The sequence below is a fragment of the Eublepharis macularius genome, chromosome 4 (genome assembly GCF_028583425.1).
Source record: "Eublepharis macularius isolate TG4126 chromosome 4, MPM_Emac_v1.0, whole genome shotgun sequence".
Lineage (NCBI taxonomy): Eukaryota > Metazoa > Chordata > Lepidosauria > Squamata > Eublepharidae > Eublepharis > Eublepharis macularius.
This window is the reverse complement of record NC_072793.1, coordinates 113,417,876-113,441,703: the sequence shown is the minus strand read 5'-3', so window position 1 is coordinate 113,441,703 and position 23,828 is coordinate 113,417,876. Positions and strand designations below refer to the sequence as shown.

General features: G+C 40.8%; 1 protein-coding gene across 1 annotated transcript in view; it reads left to right on the top strand.

Moving 5' to 3' along the window:
* The window catches only part of WNK2 (WNK lysine deficient protein kinase 2), a 166,328-nt gene extending 148,844 nt beyond the window's left edge, over positions 1-17,484 (top strand). Inside the window, exon 28 of the mRNA XM_054977488.1 lies at positions 15,341-17,484. Within this exon, the coding sequence (XP_054833463.1) occupies positions 15,341-15,691 (351 nt within the window). The 3' untranslated portion in view covers positions 15,692-17,484. The remainder of the gene's footprint in view (positions 1-15,340) is intronic.
* Positions 17,485-23,828: the final 6,344 nt, after the last annotated feature.

Below are 23,828 nucleotides of genomic sequence, written 5' to 3'. Positions count from 1 at the left end.
GTGGTTTAGTGAGCAGGCAAGTGATAGCCCCAGTTCCTCCTGTTCATAAATGTGGCTTCTGTGTAGTCCCTAACAACAACAACAACAACAACAACAACAACAACAACAACAACAACAACAACAACATTCAATTTATACACTGCCCTTCAGGACAACTTAATGCCCACTCAGAGCGGTTTACAAAGTATGTCATTATTATCCTCACAACAAAACACCCTGTGAGATGGGTGGGGCTGAGAGAGCTCCGGAGAACTGTGACTATCCCAAGGTCACCCAGCTGGCTTCAAGTGAAAGAGTGGGGAATCAAACCCGGCTCTCCAGATTAGAGTCCCATGCTCTTAACCACTACACCAAACTGGGTCTCAACATGGGAACTGTGCATGCATAGGCCAGCTGCAGATGTTGAAAAGCTCCTAAAAGAATGAGACACTCGCCCAACCACTTTCCCACACCTCTCCCCTAGGCACAGTTATAAAAGGGCTGGGAAAATGGCTCCCTCCCTCAGTTCTTCCTTTGCTGCTGCTGAAGAAGAATATTTCTCTACTCCTCTCTTCAGTTCCATCTCCTGAATGTGAGCGGCAGCTTTTGACTTCAGGGTGTCAAAGCACTCTTCAAAAAAATGTTCCCACTGCAAGATGGAGATACTCCAGTCCAATGGCCATGATAAGTGCCTGTTCTGTTTGGCGAAGGACATGTCACCATTCAGTGTACATTCTACAAACAGTTCATGCTGATAACACACCATGAAAAAGCATCACAGTTCAGACCAGCACTGTGGGAGTGATATAGCACTATCTCCAGAATTACGAGTGATCCATTCCCCTGAAATACCTCCTCCTAGTTTTCTCAACCTGGGGAACCCCAGCAATAAATTTATGTGCCACCATTACAACAGGAAATGCCCACTGTATTGTGGGTGCTTGGAGAAGTCCTCCCTGGGAGATTCCTTCCAGATTCCATGGAAGGATTATCTGTTCTGTGTCTTTCCTCCCCTCCCCTCATTCACCCTCACAGTTAGCAAGATGATCAGGGACAGGACTTAAGCCATAATTTTAGCCCTTTACTGGCCAAGACAGACTAGGTTTGCCATGCTTTCCCACCTGGTGCAGGGCAGGACAATCCATTTTCCATGGTCTCCAGACCTCCTTCATAATAAGACCACCACCCATCATCACCTTCAATCACTAATTCTCACAGCATGGCTAGCCACTCCTCTGAAGTCATCTTCTCTTTTCCTGTCCAATGTGTCCTTCTAGAGGCTAGGAAGCCATCCACAAGTAGGTCATATCATTTTAAGTGAAACAGATTCATAGCCTGGGCTGTTTCTGATCTATCCTCTCTCTTGTCCCCTGCTTCCCATCCTACAGTTCTTAGTCCAATTAAAATATCAATGGTGTATTTAGGAGCCATACCACAGCCTCATGGGGGGAACACCTTTTTCCCATCCTAAATGTAAGTCTTTCTAGAGGGGTCTCACCAACCTTTACCCCTCAACCTCTACACTCACTCCCAGTGGAATCTCTCATTTTCTCAGTCGTTATGTTTATACTATATGAACTCCTAGCAACATATCCTGTACACATTTTCTCATCTAAAACAGCCTTCTTAATAGCTATAACATCAGCTACAAGGATGAGTGAACTACAGGCCCTGAGATCTGATCCTCCATTCTTCAGTGACAAGATTGTGCTCCAAAGCAGCCTTCCCTTCTTGCCTAAAGTAGTATCAGCTTTTCACCTAACCCACTACATAGGGGTGTCCATGTTCTTTCAATCCCTTCAGGTGATAAAGAAGAGAGATTTCACACCTTGGATGTCATTTGGATAAGACAGCACCTTTCTGCAAAGACCAAAATTTGTTCCTATAGATTTTCAAGGGCCCAAGAAAAGCAAGAAACTTCTCCCTCAAACCGTTTCCACATGATTACATGATCTCCTCTGCCTTAAAGCAACGAATCTCCTTCACTGACCTATGTGATGCAGCCACATAGTCAACTCTCATGACATTTATCATGCATTATGTGATTAACACGGCCTCAAGACAAGATGCTGTAGTGGGCAGAGTCATTCTCCAGAGTTTTTTCCTGAAGAACATCATACCCTCCTCCAGGTCAAGTTAGTTCACTAATCTCCTGTGCCAGGACTGCACAGAAGCCACAATGCCAAAAACAGGATTGCACTTACCCGTAATTGTTGCTCATCAAGTGGTTTTATGTGCAGGCATGCATCCCTCCTTCTGAACCTGGCATGAGCTTTTCTTACTCCTTCTACAGTGGCAGTCAGTGAACTGAGAGACCTATGCCTAAGGGGAAAGCATGGGAAAGTGGTTGGGCGAGTGTCTCACACTTTTAGGAATTTTTCAACATCTGCAGCTAGCCTGCACATGTGCAGTTCCTATGTGTGCCTGCACTGAAGATCACATGATTAATAACAGTTACAGGTAAGAGCAACCTTATTTTCACAGTTAAGTCTGCTCTTCCATCCTTGCCCCATCTATGGTCTACCTTGGTTCTTTCTTTCTCCATCCCCTTAACTTTTGTCTGCTGCTGTTTCTCCTATGCCTCTGCTTCTTTTCCCCACTGTTTTTCCTCCTTTCCTATGACCTCAAGCTAGTCCTGGGATTGAAGTTCAGTTTAGTTACAAGTGACTAGACATGGGCACGAATGGGAAAAAAATTACAAACACCCTGTTCGTTGTCATCCACGAACAACGAACAGAAGCGAACATGTCCCCCTAACGAACATGTTCAGTGTTCATGGCCCTTTAAAGATCCCTTTAAACTATCAGCTGGCAGGTGGCAGTGGGGGATTCCCCCTTGCCGCCTGCCATCTGATAGTTTAAAGGGCCCTTTCCTGCCACATGCAAGGGTCAGGGCCCTTTAAACACCCCACAACCCCCAGCCCCCACCCCTGTGCCCCACCCCAGTGCCACCAGGCTGCTGCTGCTGTGTGCAAGAGAATCTCTCCGTCCCTCTGACAGCGGGCAGAGCCGGCACTGTGGGGCCACTTCTGCCCACTGTCAGAGGGACAAAGAGGCTCGCCTCATCCCTCTGACAGCGGGCAGAGCCGGGGCTGCTGCGGGGCTGCTTCTGCCCGCTGTTAGAGGGATAAGGAGAGACTCCTCTCATTCCTCTGACAGCGCGCAGAGCCGCCACCACTGCAGGGCCGCTTCTGCTCGCTGTCAGAGGGATGAGGAGAGACTCCCCTGGTCCCTCTGACAGTGGACAGAGCTGGTGCTGCAAGGCTCCTTCTGCCCACTGTCAGAGAGACGAGAATCTCCTCGTCCCTCTGACAGTGGGCAGAGCTGCCGCCACCATGGGGCTCCTTCTGCCCACTGTCAGAGAGACAAGGAGAATCTCCTCGTCCCTCTGACAGTGGGCAGAGCTGGCGCCACTTCTGCCCACTGTCAGAGGGACGAGGAGAGACTCCCTTCGTCCCTCTGACAGTGGCCAGAGCCAGCGCTGCGGGGCTGCTCCTTCCCAGTGCCAGCAGGATGGAGAGATTTTCTCTGGCTCTCTCGCACCGGGAGAGCCGGCACCACCCCCTTTGCTGTCATTTTCTCTTCACAGTGGCAAAAACTGTACTGCCTGTTGGAAGCTACATTGAGAGGTTACAAAACTGACCTTCCCAATGTCCAAAACCCACCAAATTTGCAGGGAACATAGTCCTCATTGTCCTCTGAAGACCCCTCCCCCCCCAAGTTTCAGAGAGATTGCACCCTGGGAAAGGTATGATCCATGGGTCATACTGTCTTTGCTGTCTATTTCTCTTCTGAGTGGCAAAAACTGGACTGTCTGATGGAAGCTGAAGGGTTAAAGCCAGAAGGAAAGCCAGAAGGAGTTCAGACAGAGTTCAGTCCCTGCCGTTGCCAGGGGAATTGATTGAAAGGCACCAGACTGTCTAGCTTGACGAACGGCTGCCAAACATAACAAACAAGGCTTTGCAATGACCACTTGTTCATTTGGAATGGGGACTCATGAACGGCTTGTTCGCAAACAGATGAATGGGCTGTTTGTGGGTTTTTTCGTTCATATTGCTGTTCATGCTCATGTCTACTAGTGACTGTAAGAATCATGCTCATTGGTATAAGATGAAGGAAGTGTTTGGTATATTGGCAGGTGGCATAAGAGCACAGAATATTCAATAACTATTCCTATTTCCTCTGTATTTCTACCCAGTGATCAGTCCTAAATCCCAACCTATGGGCTTCATCTCCTCTTAAGCTTTATGACATTACCTTTTCCACCTGGACCAGCAAAACAGTTCATGAGAAAATGCTGATTCATACACCTGTGTCATTATTTCCACATATTGGACTGTAATCCATCAAGGCAAGACACTGTTGCCATCACTGAGGTTGGGAGACACAACTAAATTGAGTAAGAACGTATATGTTCAAGACTGAGATGGGTGATCAAGAACAAATATGAAGACTATATGAGCCCTTTAAGCTCATAAACATAAGTATAAAAATAAGTTCCTTTTGAAATGAATTTCAATAGATTATGTTTGGTGGCTATACAGAACCAGGGAAAATCGGGGGAAATAGGAGATGTTGGAAAATAGTTTCATTTTTTTTCTGAATAATGTTTAATACATAAAACAACATTCAGTTAGGCTGATGCTATTTTTTAATTTTTTTATTTCAATTAATAAACTAAAAAAAATAAGACATGGACTACAATCATACAATCATCTAAATCATATATCTACAGTCACCCATTATTGCAGTCATCTACAATCATCTAAATCTTACATAAAATATAAACACAACCATCTAAATCATACAACCCCCCCCCCCATAATGGATAAACTACTATCATTTAAATCCTATAATCATCACTTAAATCATATATCTATATAGAACTTGCTTGTATATATTCTTATTTTTTCATTTCTATTTAAATACTTGTGTCTGTCTTCATATCTAATAATAATTGTTCTTATTTATTCTTAATTTTCAGTTAGTTTAGTTTATTATTATTACAATCTAGGATCAGAATTTGAGTCAGCATATACAATAATATATAACAAATACATTGATTACATGTCTAAGCATATCTAGGAAACTGAACAATATATTTAAATAAATAAAATTGTTAAATATTGGTTAAAATTTCTTAAAGGAAGTTGTGATAGTCTATCTAAACTAGTCAGGGTGCAGAATCTTGCTACCTCAGCAGTGATTTCATTACAGCAAACAGCTAAAAGGATAACAGAATAAAATTAACTGTAAGAGTACATTAATTTTAAGTTTACGCATGTCTAAGAATTAAGTACATCAGTGTGCTAAAATGGGTAAAATCGTTAAAATCTTAATTAAAATTTCTAGAGGAAGTAATAATGTTCTGTCTGATTACACTAGCCAAAGCACAGAACCTTGCGGCCTTAGCAGTAATTTCTTTGCAGGAATCAGTTAGAAGGAGGGCAGAATAAGACTGACTTGGTCTGCCTGGGTGGGCAGCAATAACTGGTGAGATATACTTTGTTCAAAACTCCTGATAGAACTTACAGTATAGAAGGACATGTTTTATTGTCTCTACCTGTCCGGATTGACAGGGGTAGAGGCGATTTGCATATGGAATATGAGCGTATCTCCCCTCCAAGACAGCAGATGAGAGAGCATTAAAACGTGCTAAGGTAAAAGCTCTGCGGTGTTTTGGAAACTCCAATGAAAAGAGATAACTAGGCAGAGTAAAATTTTGTTTTCTGTTCCCAACTAATGGGACATTTAAGGCCCGTGCTCTATCTACTTGGAGAGAAGTGTCCCATAGTCTCTGTTTAATCATTATTCTGGCTCCTTGATGGCCAAGGTGCATCAGCGTTGTGCTGGAGAAGCCCAGTAGTGACAATTTGCGTTCTATTGTTGAGATCCAGCTTGAACGGAAACTGTCTAGGAAAATTAGAGGAGTTAATCCTGAAGGGGAAAATTTGATCTTGAGCCATAGACAGATGGCATGGAACCAGGCCCGGGTTTCCAATGTTACTAATCCAGCCTCTAGCCTGAGAAAAGCATTATGGATGCATCTTGGCACTCCTAATAAGGATCTTAAAAATTTTGATTGGATTACTTCAAGCTTGGAGTGACCTTTGTACAGGGATACCTGAGCACCATACATAAGCTGAGGTATTGTCTTGCCTTGAAAAACCTTCAGGGCGTGTGGAATATAAGCACTTCCTTTTGTATGGAAAAATCTCAAAATGGCTGAGGCTGTTTTATGGGCAGCTTCTGTGACCTGAGAAAGGTGTGCAGCCCATGAACCTGAGTACTGGAATGCAACTCCCAAATACCTGAACACCTTTACCTGCTCAATCTTATGTCCATCTGTTTGCCACCTGTGTAAGGTGGGTCTTAATTTTCAGTTATATAATCAAAAAACACTTTCCATTTTTCTTGAAATTCTGTGATTGGCCTATTGTGTATATCAGATGTTCATTTTGCCATTGTCACATATTCATATAGCTTATTTTTCCTTTCCTTCAGTTCTGGACATTTTTCTGCCTTCCATTTTGCTGCAAATACTACTCTTGCCACTGTCACCGTATACTTAAATAATTCACTATGCATTTTTGTAATATTACTTGCCAAAATAATAACATATTTTTGGGATTCATCACAAACTTGTTTTAATGTCTTTTGTATTCTTCATGTACTTCTATTCAATATTTTCTTGCTTTTTTGCATGTCTACCACATGTGGCAAAATGTTGTATCTGTGTTCTGACATTTCCAGCCCTTCCCATTATACTCCTGATTAGAGATGGGCACCAAACTAATGACGGAACAAAATTCCGTGCGGAATGGCTGGTTTGTTTGCACTGAAACGTGTTCCATAGGAACGTGTGTTTACGGAACAAATGAATTTTTCCAGCCATTCTGTGGCCGGTTCGGAGTTTCACAGACCCCATGCCAGTTTCAGCCCATCGGCTGAACCCAGCGTGGGGTCTGTGAAACTAACAGCCCCTGCGCAGGAGAAAGGGGCTGTCAGTTTCACAGACCCCGTGCTGAGTTCAGCCAAAGGGCTGAAAATGGCACGGGATCTGTGAAACTGACAGCCTCTTTTCCTGCTGCCCGGGCTGTCAGTTTCACAGAACCCACGCAGGTTCCAGCGCAGGGTCTGTGAAACGACAGCCTCATGAACCATGAACCACGAACTGGGAAAAGGTTGGAAGTTTGTGGTTCGTGGAATGCTACGAACCACAAATCATGTCATTCGGGTTTTTTTTATTTTGTGCCCATGTCTAGTCCTGATTAATTTTTTCAGTTTCTTTGGGAGTGATATACCATCTAAAGAACATTTTATACCAATTCTCCCTTAACATTTGACCAAAACTTAATCTTTTTCAATATTTGCTACACGGATAAATATTGAAAAAGGTCAAGTTTTTGTGTACTCTGTATTCTAAGGATTCTTGTAGCAATAAGTCGCAAAATCTTCTTGACCTTATTAACTTTCCCCTTCCCCTTCTTTCTTTTTGTATCCCTTTTTTTACTTTGATAAAATAAAATAAATTTAAAAAAAACATTTGACATGCTGGAAATTTAATTTCTTTGGTCCATAGATTTTCCCACTAGCTTATGCATATATTTTCTCCAAACTTTTGCATCCATTTTATCAAACAATTTTTCAACTTGCTCTGATTTGGTATCACATTGCAATAATATGTAAATATTTTTCTTAATAGATGTCATAAATCCCTGAGGATTGTTCAAAAACCATTTTCTTTCTTAACTGGCCCCCCTTCTTTGACTATTTGTTCTTTGAATTTAGACACTATTTGATAATACAACAACCACAAAATGTTTTTTTCCTTTATCTTGATTTCTTGCCATGTTTTTATTTTGCCTTGTTTATCCATCCTATATACATAATTTATATAATCAATTTTATTTCTTATACTAATGTCACAATAGGCATCATTTGGAGATGTCAGTGGTGAAGTTGGTAGACTTATTCTGTTTCTGCACTGAAACCATATTCTTAATCCCTCAAAATATGAGTGCCATCTTGTCTTTGAATAGTTTTTGATGTTTCGTCTAGTTGGGTTTATAATCCAATCTGATATCCAAACTAGTGAGGCTGCCTGGCAGTACAGTTTGATATTTGGTACAGCTAAACCTTCTCTTTTTTCATCTTGTAATATTTTAAATCTTATTCTTGGTTTCTTCCCATTCTATACAAAATTATTTATCATATTATGCCATTTTATGTTCATTTTGACAGCAGAAATTCTTCCTAACCCATGAAATTTTCAATCTTTCCCATCTTTGTAAATCTTCAATAGTACTTGTACAGACTTTTTGATAGTTATCTTTATATAAATTATCATTTTGCTCTAATACATATATACACAAATATTTTATTGTTTTTTTGGTAACAGCACATGCTGTTGTTTTTTTCTATCCCTTCTTATTCTGCTTTAGTTGCCACTGATATTATCTTAGTCTCATTTTTATTTAATTTATATTCAGAGTAGATTCCAAATCTACTTATTTGTTCCATTATGTATTTCAAAGAAATGTTTGGTTTTATTACAACATTGTTTTCATAGCTTTTCACCTTATACTTTTCTTTATTTTCTTTTATTCTAGCCGTTCTTGTGTCTTGTCTAATTTTTACAGCCAGTATTTTTATATTTTATTTTATTTTTTTACTTACTTTGAATTTCTATTCCGCCCTCCCATGAAGGGTTTGGGGTGGATTTCCATTGCTAAAATAATAGTGGTGATGTTCCTTTTACTATTTCAGTTTTCTCCATTAAGGAATCATTTACTAACATTCTAGCTTGCTGGTCTGTATAGATACTTTGCACCCAATTTAAAATTTGGCTCTACAATTCATATTTTGTAATATTTCCATTAAAAATAGCCAAGACACATTATCAAAAGCTTTCTCTGCTTCCAGAACATAAATGCTGTTTTTTCTCCTTTTCTCCTTTAATATACAATAGCATTCAGCAGATATCTGATATTATCTTTCATATATCTTTTGGAACAAATCCCATTTGATATTCATGAATTAGGTCTTGAATACATTTTCTTAATCTCTCATTATTGTTGGAAAAATTTTATGATAAAATTTAATAATGAGATTCATCCATATCATTCCCTTCTTTGTATATCAAAGTTGTATTTGCTTCTTGCCAGGTTAATGGAATATGCTTTCTGTCTTGTATTTCATTCATTACTCTTTGCAGCGGTACTGCGAATAAATCTTCAAAACATTTATAATATGTTGCTGTAAATGTGTCTGGACCAGGCACTTTATCTTTTAAAACTTTTTTATAGCATGTTTAATTTCTTGTGTAGTTATCACCCGATTCAAAATTCTTCTGTGCTCAGATGTAAAATTTTTAATTGATACCTCAGATAAATATTTCTCCATTCCTTCCTGATCTATGGATTCTTCTTTATTAAGATTTGAGAATTTTGTAAACTTGTTCTTGCATTTCTTGTTCTGCGTAAACTACTTGATTTCCTTTCCTGCTCCTGGAAATCCTTTTTTCTATTTCTTTTCTTAGACAATGTGCAGGTTTATTCGCAGCTTCAAAATGTCTTCGTTTTAAATATTTCAATTTTTTCTGCATTTCTTCTATTTCTAATAAATCCAGGTTTTTTTGTTTCATTTCTTCCTTTTTTCTTATCACCAGTAGTCTTATGTTCTTGTTCTAAAATCTTCAGTTTGTCTATTTTCTTTATAAACCTTTGTTTCTCTTTTCTTTCGTGCAGCTATTGCCAAATGCCAATAGTTTCTCTAATGTAAGCTTTTCTAGCTTCCCATATTGCTGTCACAGTAATGTCAGTTGTGTTGTTCAAATTAAAATATTCCATCAGATCTTTCTTACATTTTTGTATTACTTCATCTTGTAATAGTAGAGTGTCATTTAATCTCCATCTTCTTTCTCTCTTATTGCCAGTCTTCCAAATTAGCTCTATTGGATTATGATCCACCAAAATCTTTGGGAGACTCTCTGCTTTCTCAACTTTTGTGATTAAGGTTTTTAATACCCAATGCGCATATATGTTCTCTAATATGATTGGTGTCTGTCAGAAAAATACATATAATCTCTTTAATCTGGATGCAGCTGTTGCCAGACATCTTCCAGTTCTAAAATTCCAATATATCTAAATACGTTTTTTGGAAGTTTCCCTCCAAGATATTTTTAATCTGACTTTTTTGGAATCTAACACTCCAATAATATCTCCAAAAATTAGAATTTCATCTTCTTGAGTGTCTAACAGTGTTTGATAAAAGTTTTCAAATAATTCATTTTTGATATTGTTTGGGGCATATATTGATGCCAATGTCCATACCTGTTCTTCTGGTAACGTAATCTTCAAAGTCAAATATCTTCTATTATGATCCTTTAATACTTCGAGAACTTCCAAACTTTGGTTATTAATGTATATTGCTACTCCTTTTTTCTTCATTAGCGCAGATGCAATGTAAACTTTACTCAATCTTTTGCATTTCAATATATGTTCTTGGTCTTTTTTAATATGAGTTTCTTGGACACAATGTATCTGCTTTTAATTTCTTCAACTGATTAAAGATTTTTGATCGTTTAGAGGGTGAAATTAATCCATTTAAATTCACTGTAATTATTTTAAGATCATTCATCCCCCCTTCTTTTTTTCTCCTTTCTTTTCCTGATTGCTCTGTCCTCTTCTCTAGATGAAGGCCCTGCATCTTCTGAACCCGAACTTTGATCACTGTCCTTTGCTGCCAACTCTTGTAAGAATACTTCAGCTTCTTCAACTGTTGTTATTTTCCTGCCTTTGTCAAAGGGAATTTTTCAGTGATATCTTATTTGCTTTTGTTGCAACACTTTAGATTTTTATGGGTAAAAGTAACTAATATATCCTATGGCACTTTATTTTGACTTGCGTACTTTGAATTGAATTGACTCTAAAAATTTGTTCAGTTTCCAGAAGTCATCTTGCACCTTCAAATAATCTTGTATTAGTTTTCAAAATCCATTTTCTAAATCCAAATCACCAAGATTTTCTGAAATTCCAAAGAACCATAGGTTGTCGAAGGCTTTCACGGCCGGAGAACGATGGTTGTTGGGGGTTTTCCGGGCTGTACTGCCGTGGTCTTGGCATTGTAGTTCCTGACGTTTCGCCAGCAGCTGTGGCTGGCATCTTCAGAGGTGTAGCACCAAAAGACAGAGATCTCTCAGTGTCACAGTGTGGAAAAGATGTAGGTCATTTGTATCTACTCAGGAGGGGTGGGGTCGAGCTGAGTCATTCTGTAAGAGTTTCCCAGGGTGTGGAATGCTAATGGCGGGAGGCTTCACTGAGTCATTCTGTAAGAGTTTCCCAGGGTGTGGAATGCTAATGGCGGGAGGCTTCACTGTATCCTGAGGAGGTTCTTTTGCATATGGATTGGTGCTTGATGTGCTAATCTTCTCTGCAGGGCTATTGTCGGGTGTGGAGTGTTTTGTTGGCCTGGTGTTTTTCAGAACTGGAGCCCATGCTCTGTTCAGCCCATGCTTCCCACCAGCAATATAACACGCAAGGAGAGAAATGCCATCAAGACCCTCAATGCAGATCCAGACATCATCATTCTACCAGCTGATAAAGGCAATGCTACAGTGATCATGAAAACGGAGGAATACAAAAAGAAGATTAAGGAACTCCTGGACCCCTCCACCTACAAAAAACTAAAACGAGATCCCACTTGCAAAATCACCAGGCTAACAAATGCGCTGATCAAGAATTCCTCACTACATCCCGACACGCACAGCAAACTATGCAAGACTGAAGCACAGCCACCTAGACTATATGGACTCCCCAAAATACATAAAGATTCAGTCCCACTCCGACCCATTGTGAGTGCCATTGGTTCACCGACATATGAATTAGCTAGACATCTGGCAGATCTCCTGCAGGACCACATCGGGAAAACCTCGTCTTACATCAAAGATTCAGCAGATTTCATCAACAAAATCAGTTCTCTGAAACTCAATCCACAAGACATACTTGTCAGTTTTGATGTTGTATCCCTGTTTACCAAGGTTCCAGTAAAAGACACTATTGCACTGATTAATCAGATTTTCCCAGAGGATGTAACAGCCTTATTCCATCATTCTCTGACAACCAGTTACTTCCAATGGGACAACGAATTCTATGAACAGATGGATGGGGTGGCCATGGGGAGCCCACTCAGCCCAGTTATAGCAAACTTCTACATGGAACATTTTGAAAAAACAGCTCTAGAATCAGCACCCCACAAACCCAGTGTATGGTTCCGGTTTGTGGATGATACATTCATCATTTGGAGCCATGGGGAGGAAGAATTGATGGAGTTTTTGGATCATCTCAACAACATCCACCTGAACATACAATTCACAATGGAGAAAGAAAGTGAGGGAAAACTCTCATTCCTGGATACCTTGGTCATCCGCAAAGCAAACTCTCAGTTAGGTCACAAGGTCTACAGGAAACCAACTCACACTGATCGGTACTTACACAAAAACTCCAATCACCACCCCCAACAGAAAAGAGGCATAATGAAAACATTAGTGGATCGTGCAAGACGGATATGTGAGCCGCGCTTTCTCAATGAGGAAATTAATCATCTAAACCACGCACTTCAGGCAAATGGCTACTCCAGAAGTGAAATCCGAAGAGCAATCAAACCCAGGATGAATCAAACAACCAAGGAAAAACAGTCACCTACAGGAAAAGTGTTTTTGCCATATATCAAAGGAATTACTGATCAGATGGGAAAGCTTATGAAAAAGCATAACCTTCAAGCAGTATTCAGACCCACCCGAAAAATACAACAGATGCTACGATCAGCAAAAGACAGCAGAGACCCCCTCACCTCTGCAGGAGTATACCGTATACCCTGCAGCTGTGGACAAGTTTACATCGGGACCACAAAGCGTAGCATCCAGACAAGAATAAAAGAACATGAAAGACACTGCAGACTTGGACAGCCTGAAAAATCAGCAGTGGCTGAACATAGCCTAACTCAAACAGGGCACAGTATCTTATTCCAGGACACCAAAATACTGGACAACACTTCCAACTACTTTGTCAGACTGCACAGGGAAGCCATTGAAATTCACAAGCATAAGCAAAACTTCAACAGGAAAGAAGAAACCTTAAGAATGAACAGAGCATGGGCTCCAGTTCTGAAAAACACCAGGCCAACAAAACACTCCACACCCGACAATAGCCCTGCAGAGAAGATTAGCACATCAAGCACCAATCCATATGCAAAAGAACCTCCTCAGGATACAGTGAAGCCTCCCGCCATTAGCATTCCACACCCTGGGAAACTCTTACAGAATGACTCAGTGAAGCCTCCCGCCATTAGCATTCCACACCCTGGGAAACTCTTACAGAATGACTCAGCTCGACCCCACCCCTCCTGAGTAGATACAAATGACCTACATCTTTTCCACACTGTGACACTGAGAGATCTCTGTCTTTTGGTGCTACACCTCTGAAGATGCCAGCCACAGCTGCTGGCGAAACGTCAGGAACTACAATGCCAAGACCACGGCAATACAGCCCGGAAAACCCCCAACAACCAACCATAGGTTGTTGCTCCTAAGTTATATTTCCAAGGCTTATTTATGCAGAAAGGCTTGCCAAATGTAGAAACAGTAGTCCACAATGCTACTGGGAAAGAAATGAAAATGGGGATCAACTTCAAAGGCTTTTAGAGACAAAGATACTCCATACTATTGGATAATATCTCTCTTTGGATTTTGACTATAATGCCCCACCTAGCTGTTACTGAGAAAAGCAATTAGATACCATGCATTAGTCCTACCTTCCTTATATTTTGGAAGGGGAAAAGACCATTATCCCACTAGATGGTTGGTTTTTTTCTTTTTAAAGATATTTGTTCCTCTCATTCAGCCTCCTCTTCTAAACATTATCGTCATACTGTCATGTGCCTGTGTTCTGTGAGGGATCAAACTACCCCCCCCCCATAAACTTCCAGTTCCCAAACCATTCTCTGAACAGTAGACAGGTTAGTAAAAATACAGAAGTGACCACTACTGGTATAGGCTATCCAGTTCTGCTCTACAGGCAAGAATCAAATATCACAGGAGAAGTGGTGGAAACCATAGGCTGTATCCATAGCTAATGCAGGTCTATAGGGCTAATGTGCCTATTTGTAGCTTTCCTCTGTAAAGGCGAGGAATTATGGAATGAAAAACAAAGGATGTTTCAAAATAACTTGTTCTTGTCAATGTAGTTTATTAACAAAGGGGTTAATCTCAACAGTTCTTTTTACTGAACCATAATTGGAACCAGAGTAATTTAGTGATCTTTTTCAACCAAGATATTAGAATTCTCCAAATATTCAAAATGTAGGGGTTTTCCCCCTTCTTAAACAGTCTTGCTTAAATTAATCTTTTTTAACCTTTAAAATGTCTCTCTTAATTTCTTGGATATAATTCAATTCAATATCAATTCAACCCTGATCTTGTAGGCAGAGGGATTTACTAAAAAAAAATCATTCAAGAGGTCCTGACTTAATAGAATCCTTGCCAGAAGTTGTAAATTATAGGTGAGATTAAAACCTGCCATAGGGGGACCAGACAGCCCTCTTGTAAAATAATTGCTCTTGTGGTGTTGGGTCTGTTATTAAGAACATAATTCTCAGGAAGTCAGCAGCTCTCAATGTTCAGAAAATAATGCTTGCTTGCTCTCTCAACCAGTTCTGTAATGTCTAGGTGTTTTCAGTGTGCTATGAAGCTGAACTGCTTAAACTGCTTTTGTGTGTGTGTGTGTGTGTGTTCAAATATCTACAATTCTATGGGGAGATCTCTGAAGGACAACAGGGCTGTGTACTTTTCCATGTCTGCAGATGAACATATTAACGGCTGGCAAGCTTGAGCTGAAAACTGCTTATAATATGCACAGGCAATCAACATTTCCTACTTGATTTCAAAGGGTATAGGAGAGGAGACAGAATGATCAACTTCCTTGTTTGCTTTAGAAAGAATGCAGTTAATTTATTACTACTAACTTCCTGTATAGAGTGGACTAATATGGCTGTGGGGTGGCATTAAATTCAACTGAAATAGATTTGAAATGTAGACTGGCCAGGGAATTCATCCTTTACTATGCAAATGAATCTAGAGGGATTTGAATTAGAATAACAACTCAAATGCAAACAGAAAAGTTTGTTAATGATGCCACCTCATTCACAATCTCAGCCATTGGAGGGAGCAAGGCCAGCTCATAACCTCAGAATAAACTAGACTATGACACCATCAATTTGAAAATGGACTCGCTATAAAGCAGCAGTGTCACACTGTTAGGTGGGTGCAAGCTTAATAGCTGTGCTTTTTATGTTTGTTTTTGTAGGTTAATTCAGTCAGAACAGGAATGGGGGAAAAGGGCATTGTTCCAGTGTCTTGCCCAGTGCCAGCTGCATTAACTCCTGGAGTTTCACCATCCATACCAGTGCCTATGCCAGGTACTACCCTTTCTGGCACAGTAAAACCTTTTGTGATGCCTCTTTGTCAATATGGAGGAGTTTTCCCTACATCAGTTTTTGGAGTGCAGTGGTCAGGCCTGACAGCACAGCCTGGAATTGGGGGAGGCCAGAACATTGTACATTGTCCGGTTCTTGGAAAAACTGGCTTGCCGCTGTTTCCAGTTCCACTGCAGCAACCTGTTGTCAGTTCTACAGGCCCTCACTTGAGAATAACCTAGCTTTGCTTCTTGATACCCGAGGATGATTTCCAGATTTTGAATGCTGAGTGTTTGAGAAATTAAGCTGTCTCTGTTTACTTGTTGGTACTCAGTTTAGGCATACTACTGCACACAGCCATGCACTGCATCAAGCAATCACTGTGAAATGTTTTCACACAGATAAGTTTGTTGTTATGGCAATACTTGCTTCTCCATCATTGCTGAAGACACTTTATTTTGTGTTCTGGTGTTTAAAATGACAACCTTTAAAGTTAATGTACTTGAATTGATTGTTAGACAACTGTATTAATCCAGCAGGAGTATAGTGCCTTGAATTCAAGCCTTTCAGTTTCATCTGGAAAGGTGTAAAAAAATAGAAAAGTGTATCTTATTTACAATCTGCTTGTGTGAGGTTAAATTTTTATTTGCAATATATAAATATATGTGTATATAATCGAAAGTTTACATTTGAAACTCTTAAGAAATTTTATTCTATTTTCTCCTGTAAGTGCTTTTATTCTAACTGGTGGTTGCAATGTTTACAGGAGAGATACTGATCAAAGTCTTCTTTCATTTGAATGAAAAATAATGAAATGAGTATCTTTTTTTTAAGGAGTATTTTCAGGAGCTGAAAGTAAGTTGTATATATGTATGCAGGGAATAGCTTTGGGCAGTGCAATTCTCCTTGTTATGCAGTCTTTCTGGAAAAGCTATTGCATATAAGAACTTATGTTTTCCTAAAAAAATAGCAAAATGGCAAGCAAATGCTTCCCTTCCCTTTTGTTCAGCATTATGATTTCTTCTATTCTGAATAGATTTTGCATAATTAAGTTGTATTACAAATCCATGCATGTTTCATATGTGAAATAAACTTAATCAGAATCTTGATTATAGGAGAGCCAATCCCAAAGTTCTTATAAGAACTATGTAAGTACAGAACTTTCCTTGCACGTATTCCGCCTTTATTTCATCAGTGGTCTTAGTCCAGAAGAATACTTGTCACTGAAGTGCTTACAGTCTTCTGAATTGGAGTTAAATGTGAAGTTCTCTTTTCAGCCATCCCTCTTCCTCCTTTTGCTTTTAAACTCAGCAATGTTTTGGTGTTTAGTCACACTTGATTCCCCCCTCCTCCCATTTTAACTCCGTTTTCACTGTAGGTAGAATGTGCTTCATCTTTCCTTGTGCTTTTGGGGGAGGGAGTATCTTCCTTACTGTGCTTAGAGTTTATATCATCACCTATCAATCTAAAGTCACAAGGTAACTCTAAGATTGATTTGCAGAGTGGTAAGTCTCAATTTACTTTGGAGAAAAAAGTGACAAACATAATGGCACAATTGACAAAACCATGACAACAGACAAATGAAGGTATGCTGCTTTCTCTCTTGCCATATTTTTTATCAGTCTTCTGAAGAGGCAGAACTGTTGATCTGTGAATTGTATAGTTCTGTTGTACTTTGAGCATTAAAGACTGTCTAAAATATTTTGTTAGTACTATTTTGCTTATATTTCATCAATTCAGTTAAAATTGAATTTTGTAGAACATGATGCAGAGTCTTCTGCCTGGGCAAAATACTCACTGTAGTAAGAGAGTTTTGTTCTTTGTAACATGCATTTTTCCTTTGTTGGAGAATTCATTTTAAATTTCATGTATGTATATTTTATGAGCAAAATGTGGAAAATCTGTTCTCACTGCTCACATCTTGACTTTCACTGAACCTACAAGTTGTTACTATTGCCTGTTGTATAGCCCACCCCCTTGTATACTGACAGTCAGTGGCACTAATCCCTCACCCCAAGAGATTGTATATATTAAAGAGAAGAAAAAATAAACATGTTTGTGCTTGAAAAAATCATGAAAAACCCAGTGTGTTACTAAGATTCTCAGATATTACATGTATGTCTGGTTATCAATGTTAATACAGCACTTTGCTTCCCCCCCTTCCCCACAGTTTCAGACTTTAGCTTGTTTTTAAAGACAATGCATTGCCATTTGTCCCCCCCCCCCCAAAAAAGGAGGGCAACATTTCTCTGGGCACTTCAGTTGTGCTCTTGGATTTTCCAGTTTACTAGAGTTTCAGGTGCTGAGTTGTGCAATCATTTGTGAAGTATAAAGCATAGAGTGCATTTCTTTTATAGTAGGAGTAGAAACACAATAAAGGAATATAGTTTGCAAGATCTGAGCAAGACTACTAATGCTAGCATGTTTTGGAGGGTATTAATTCATATGGTTGCCATGTCAGAAGTGACTTGATGACACAGAACACACATAAAAACACTTGGGATATCACATAGTATCATACTCACTGAGACAGAGAATGGTGAACACATATTATATAACCAACATACAACCCCCCCATGCAATGTCCTTTTTACTTTGTTTTTTGATATGGAGGCAGCAATAAAATATTTGATGTATTGTCGAAGGCTTTCACGGCTGGAGAACGATGGTGGTTGTGGGTTTTCTGGGCTGTATTGCCGTGGTCTTGGCATTGTAGTTCCTGATGTTTCGCCAGCAGCTGTGGCTGGCATCTTCAGAGGTGTAGCACCAAAAGACAGAGATCGCTCAGTGTCACAGTGTGGAAAGGATGTTGGCAGGTCATTTGTATCTACTCAGGAGGGGTGGGGTTGAGCTGAGTCATCCTGTAAGAGTTTCCCAGGGTGTGGAATGCTAATGGAGGGAGGCTTCACTGTATCCTGAGGAGGTTCTTTTGCATATGGATTGGGGCTTGATGTGCTAATCTTCTCTGCAGGGCTATTGTCGAGTATAGAGTGTTTTGTTAGCCTGGTGTTTTTCAGAACTGGAAACCATGCTCTGTTCATTCTTAAGGTTTCTTCTTTCCTGTTGAAGTTTTGCTTATGCTTTTCCACACTGTGACACTGAGAGATCTCTGTCTTTTGGTGCTACACCTCTGAAGATGCCAGCCACAGCTGCTGGCAAAACGTCAGGAACTACAATGCCAAGACCACAGCAATACAGCCCGGAAAACCCACAACCACCATCAATAAAATATTTGACTGACCATTTCCAGTCCTGAGGATATTAGTAATACTACGGGAGGGGGGCAGGGATGAAGAAATCAAGGACTGGAAGATTTACCAATTTTAATTAAGTGAGTCTAGTACCGCATATGATCATGCTTGGCATGTAGACGAAATTCGAACCATATTGCTTGATTAGTAGCGGAGATTTTCACAATTTCTCTTTGAAAAGAGCAAGATTTGGGTCCAGTAGCATCTTACACACCAAAAAGGTGTCCTCAGTCAGATGCATTTACCATATTAACTTGAACAAAAGAGCATTTTTCTTTTAACTCTAAAAATATAAATACAATCTATTAGTCCTTTCCACATTCATGTTACTCTTAAGGAACTATAGACACATACATCAATTTTAGTATCTGCTAATTTTATTTCTTTGTTACAGTGGGACACAATTTAGGACAGAAATGGTTAAGCAGTAATAGTGGCAGCAACAAGAGAATATCAACAAAAGACCCAATAAATAGGGAGAGTTCAGACATTTACAATAATTCAGCATCTCACATTAACTTAATCAAAATATTTTTTGTCTCTTACACTTTCATACTAATGGCATGACATTGACATTTATGTTCAGGAATACTGGGAAAAAATATCTATATCAGTGCTTCTTAAACTATCTGATGTGGATGACCAGCATGTTTTTTCCTAATGTACCAGGGACTGGTACCTTATTTGTGCTATTTTTATATTTGCATAGTGTATAGCACATCAGATCAGAAAAACGAACATTCTTCACTGAATTGATTGGAATAAGAGTGTGCATACCAAATATAGCGTACTCATGGATTTGAATTTATTTAAATACATTGAAAATTGCCTGAAAGGCTGAGCATCTGTGCAGATAGTATGGAATGACTATTATTTATTTATGACCAAAAAAATATTATATTATTTTGGTTATTTTAAACTCCAATGAACAAAAAAATATTTCATTTATAATGTTATTAGTACTTACATTCTCAGATCAGTGGATTTGGATGGGGTCCTAAATGACAAACATGTATAGATTTGTACAAGCAGAGTTCCACAACCAAATATTGTGAATTGTGGAGACAGTTGTTTCACCTGCTGTTCCCTGTTGCTTGGCCCTCCTCGCAGGAGCCCTTTACTATAATTCTTGTTACCTTCCAAAGACTCTTGGCCTTTATCTCCTCTGTGTTCCAAATGTTTGCAACTTTCCCACCATTCCCAACTCCCTCCCAAATACCTTTTGCCCCCTCCCTCTGAAACACCCCCCATTCCCCCCCAAGACCCTGGAGTGGTCTTGTCATGGCTTGTGCTGCCTGGGCCTCACCATGGTGCTGTGGTCCCTTGGGAAGCTCACTTCTCCAAGGCATGGTGCTGAGCTGTCTGGGAGTGACTTTCCTCACCTCACCATGGTGGTGGCAGGCCAGGCGGACTTGCCTCACCAAGTTGCAGAACTGGGTAGTGCTAGGGCAGCTCACCTTAATGATAAATGGCACTGGGCAGCCCTGGGTAGATTGCCTTGCTGCATTGCTGTTAAGGTTCCCAGTCCCTCAGTTCCCAGTCTCTTCCCATTGCTGCCTCCTACCTGGCCTACAGTGGGGAGGTTAGGGGAACAGGCCTGGGAACTCTGGAGCTCATTCCCTGTGTGACAACTAAGGAAAGGCAAGGGTAGTTGCTTAAAATCTCACGAGGAGGGCCTTCTCTTCATCATTGTGCCAGGAATGATGTCATTCCTGGTATGACAATGAAGACTCTGGAGCATGTGCACACATGGTATGCACCCCCCTCCAAATTTCCCATTCCCCAGTTTGGACCCTAGGGTACCTGGGAACCCTAAGTGCTGTCCAGGCCCAGGACGGTTCAGCTCACTGATCCTTAGTGCTGGGCAGCCCCAGAACAGTTCTTCTCACCTTGACGTCTTGCTGCAGCTTGGCCTTAGTAGCTATGCTGCAGTGCTTGGTTGGGAAGGAAAAGTGTATTTTCTATGCATGCACAGAAACACTTTATTTTGGGCTTTTTGTTTTTGCGGGTTTAATCTGTTACTTACTCAGGTATGTGCCTGATCTCAGCCCAGGTGAGCCTGATCTCATCAAATCTCAGAAGCTAAGCACGGTCAGCATTGGTTAGTAATTGGATGGGAGACCTCCAATGAAGATCAGGGTTGCAGAGGCAGGCAATGGAAAACCACCTTTGATAGTCTGTTTTTTTAAATTATTATTTTATTCCATTTTTAGCCCGCCCTCCCCATGAATGGGCTCAGGGCAGGTTATATCAAAAATAAATACAATTTAAAATCACAATAAAATCAACAATCATAATGCCCATAAAATATACAGTCTGCAATTCCCAAGATGGCTAGTCCCCATTACGTTTATATTCCACCCTTCCAGCATCAGCGGGCTCAGGGTGGATAACAACAATTCAACGTATTAAATATCACTAAAAACTTTAAAAACTCTACATCTAATAATTATAATTACAACTATGCAAATATACAAATTTCATATATATACATATAAATAAATAAAGAAGCAGCACATAGTTTGAATTCGACGTTCCGTACAGCGGTTCTTCCCAGAGCAAATATATGAAGTATAAAGTATGGACAACAGCATCTGCATAGGAGGGCATATGATTTAACCCCTTCCCCCTCAACTGGGGGGGGGGTACCGCCTGGTATCAACCATATGCCTGGCGGAATAGCTCTGCCTTACAGGCCCGGCGAAATGCCAGGCCCTGGTTTCATAAGACAGAGCATTCCACCAGGCCGGGGCCAGGCCCGAAAAGGCCCTGGCCCTGGTCGACACCAGGAGGGCCTCCCTAGGGCCAGGGACATTTAAAAGATGTTTCCCACCTGATCGTAGAGTCCTCTGGGGCTCATATGGGGAGAGACGGCCCTGTAGATATGTCGCTCCCAGTCCGCATAGGGCTTTATAGGTTAACATCAAAACCTTGAACCTGATTCGGTACTCCACCGGTAACCAATGCAGCTGGCATAGCACCGGCGTAATATGCTCCCACGCCGGTGCTCCAACCATGACCCACGCCACTGCATTTTTTACCAGCTGTAACCGCCGGATCAGGCCCATGGGAAGCCCAGCGTAGAGTGTGTTACAGTAGTCCAACCTAGAGGTGACCATTGTTTGGACCACTGTAGACAAGTCGCAGGGCGATAAATAGGGGGAAAGCTGCCTGGCCTGCTGAAGATAATAAAAGGAAGACCTGGCAACTGCAGTGATCTGATCCTACATCTTCAAGGAGGAATCGAGAATCACTCCCAGGCTCCTAACTCTCGGGGCCAGTGTAAGCACTGCCCCATCAAGTGTAGGAAGCCGGGGTCCTGAAGCCATCCCCCCACGATTCAAGTACAGGATCTCCGTCTTCATAGGATTCAATTTCAGCTGACTTTATCTCAACCAACCAGCCACAGCCTCAAAAACACGCTCCAGGACTTCAGGAGTCGATCCAGGCCGTCCATCCAACAACAGATAGAGCTGAGAGTCATCCGCGTATTGGTGACACCCAAGCCCGAAACTCTGCACCAGCCGGGCAAGGGGGTGCATATAGATATTGAATAGTAGTGGGGAGAGTATCGCTCCCTGCAGCGCACCACATACCAGTGGCCTACGAGACGATATTCTCTCTCCAACCGCCACCCTTTGTCCCCGATCATGGAGAAAGACCAGCCACTGCAGTGCTGTCCCCTGTATCCCCACATTGGCAAGGCGGTGGGTCAAAAGCTCGGAATCGACCATATCGAATGCTGCTGACAGATTCAATAAAATCAGCAGTGCCAATCCGCCCTGATCCAGATTTCTGCGGAGATCGTCTGTGAGGGCGACCAGCAATGTCTCGACCCCATATCCTGGGAGGAAACTGGACTGGAAGGGGTCTAGGGCCGAGGTCTCCTTCAGGAAACTCTGCAGTTCTTTCTCCGCCACCCGCTCAATCACCTTACCCAAAAATGGCAGGTTAGAAACCGGTCGGTAACTGAGCAGATCGACGGGATCTAATGATGATTTCTTCAGAAAAGGCCATACCACAGCTTCCTTTAGTGCCCTAGGAAAACCCCCAGAGCTTAAGGATAGGTTTATAATCGCCTCCAAGGAATCCCATAGTCCATCAACACTGGCTTTTACCAGCCATGACGGGCACGGGTCCAAGGGGCATGTGGTAGGCCGTAACACCTGCAGGCTCCTGTCCACCTCTTCCCCGAAAAGAAGGCTGAAATGATAAAATATGGGTCCCGAGGACAGCCAAGGGGCCTCTAGTTCACTTACCGTATCAACTGTGGCTGGTAAATCGCGGCGGAGAAGCAAGATCTTATCAGCAAAAAAGCTAGCAAAAGCCTCACAGCTTATCTCCGAATTCGAGTTTTGGTGGTCTCCACCTAATTGGGAGACCAATGAACGAATTCCATGGGAAGCCAGTGTAGCTGCTGCAAGATGGGAATAATATGTGCCCTATATGGGGTTCTTAAGAAAATGGAAATTTGGGGAGAGATTGAAATTTGTTTCATACCTATTTTATTATCAGATTTAAACATTTTCCTGCTTTATGAACAGAAATTGTGTTATTTATTTAGATTTATTTATTTAAGAAAATGTCTACATTGCCTTTCCAGAGAACTTTCTTTTGTTAATTGTATAACTTAATGTTATGTATTTATTTACATTATTTATAGTTCACCTTTCTTGCTGGGACTCAAGGCAGTTTACACAAAACATGACAACAGAAAGGGACATCCAATAGACAATGCAATAGAATTTGTCTTGTAGAAATCTGGAACCATCCAGGGATAAAAAGCATAATCACTAACATAACACTCTGTGTATGTCTGTGCTTGTGCTGTCAAGTTGCAATTGACTTATGATGACCCCAGCAAGGGGCTTTCTAGGCAAGTGAGAAGCAGAGGTGTTTTGCCAATGCCTTCCTCTGCAAACATGACATATTAAACAATGTCCAAATTACAAAGTAAGAACCTACCTAAAGCAACAATCCCTATTTCAAACAGTTTAATCCAGTTTTAAAATATATATATATTGTCTCTCTGCAGCCTAAGAGAGCCCAGTATTATGGGTTAATAAGCCTCTGGATACTGAGTTACTTGGAGTAAGAAAGAATTGAAGATTTGTCTGGATTGAAATGA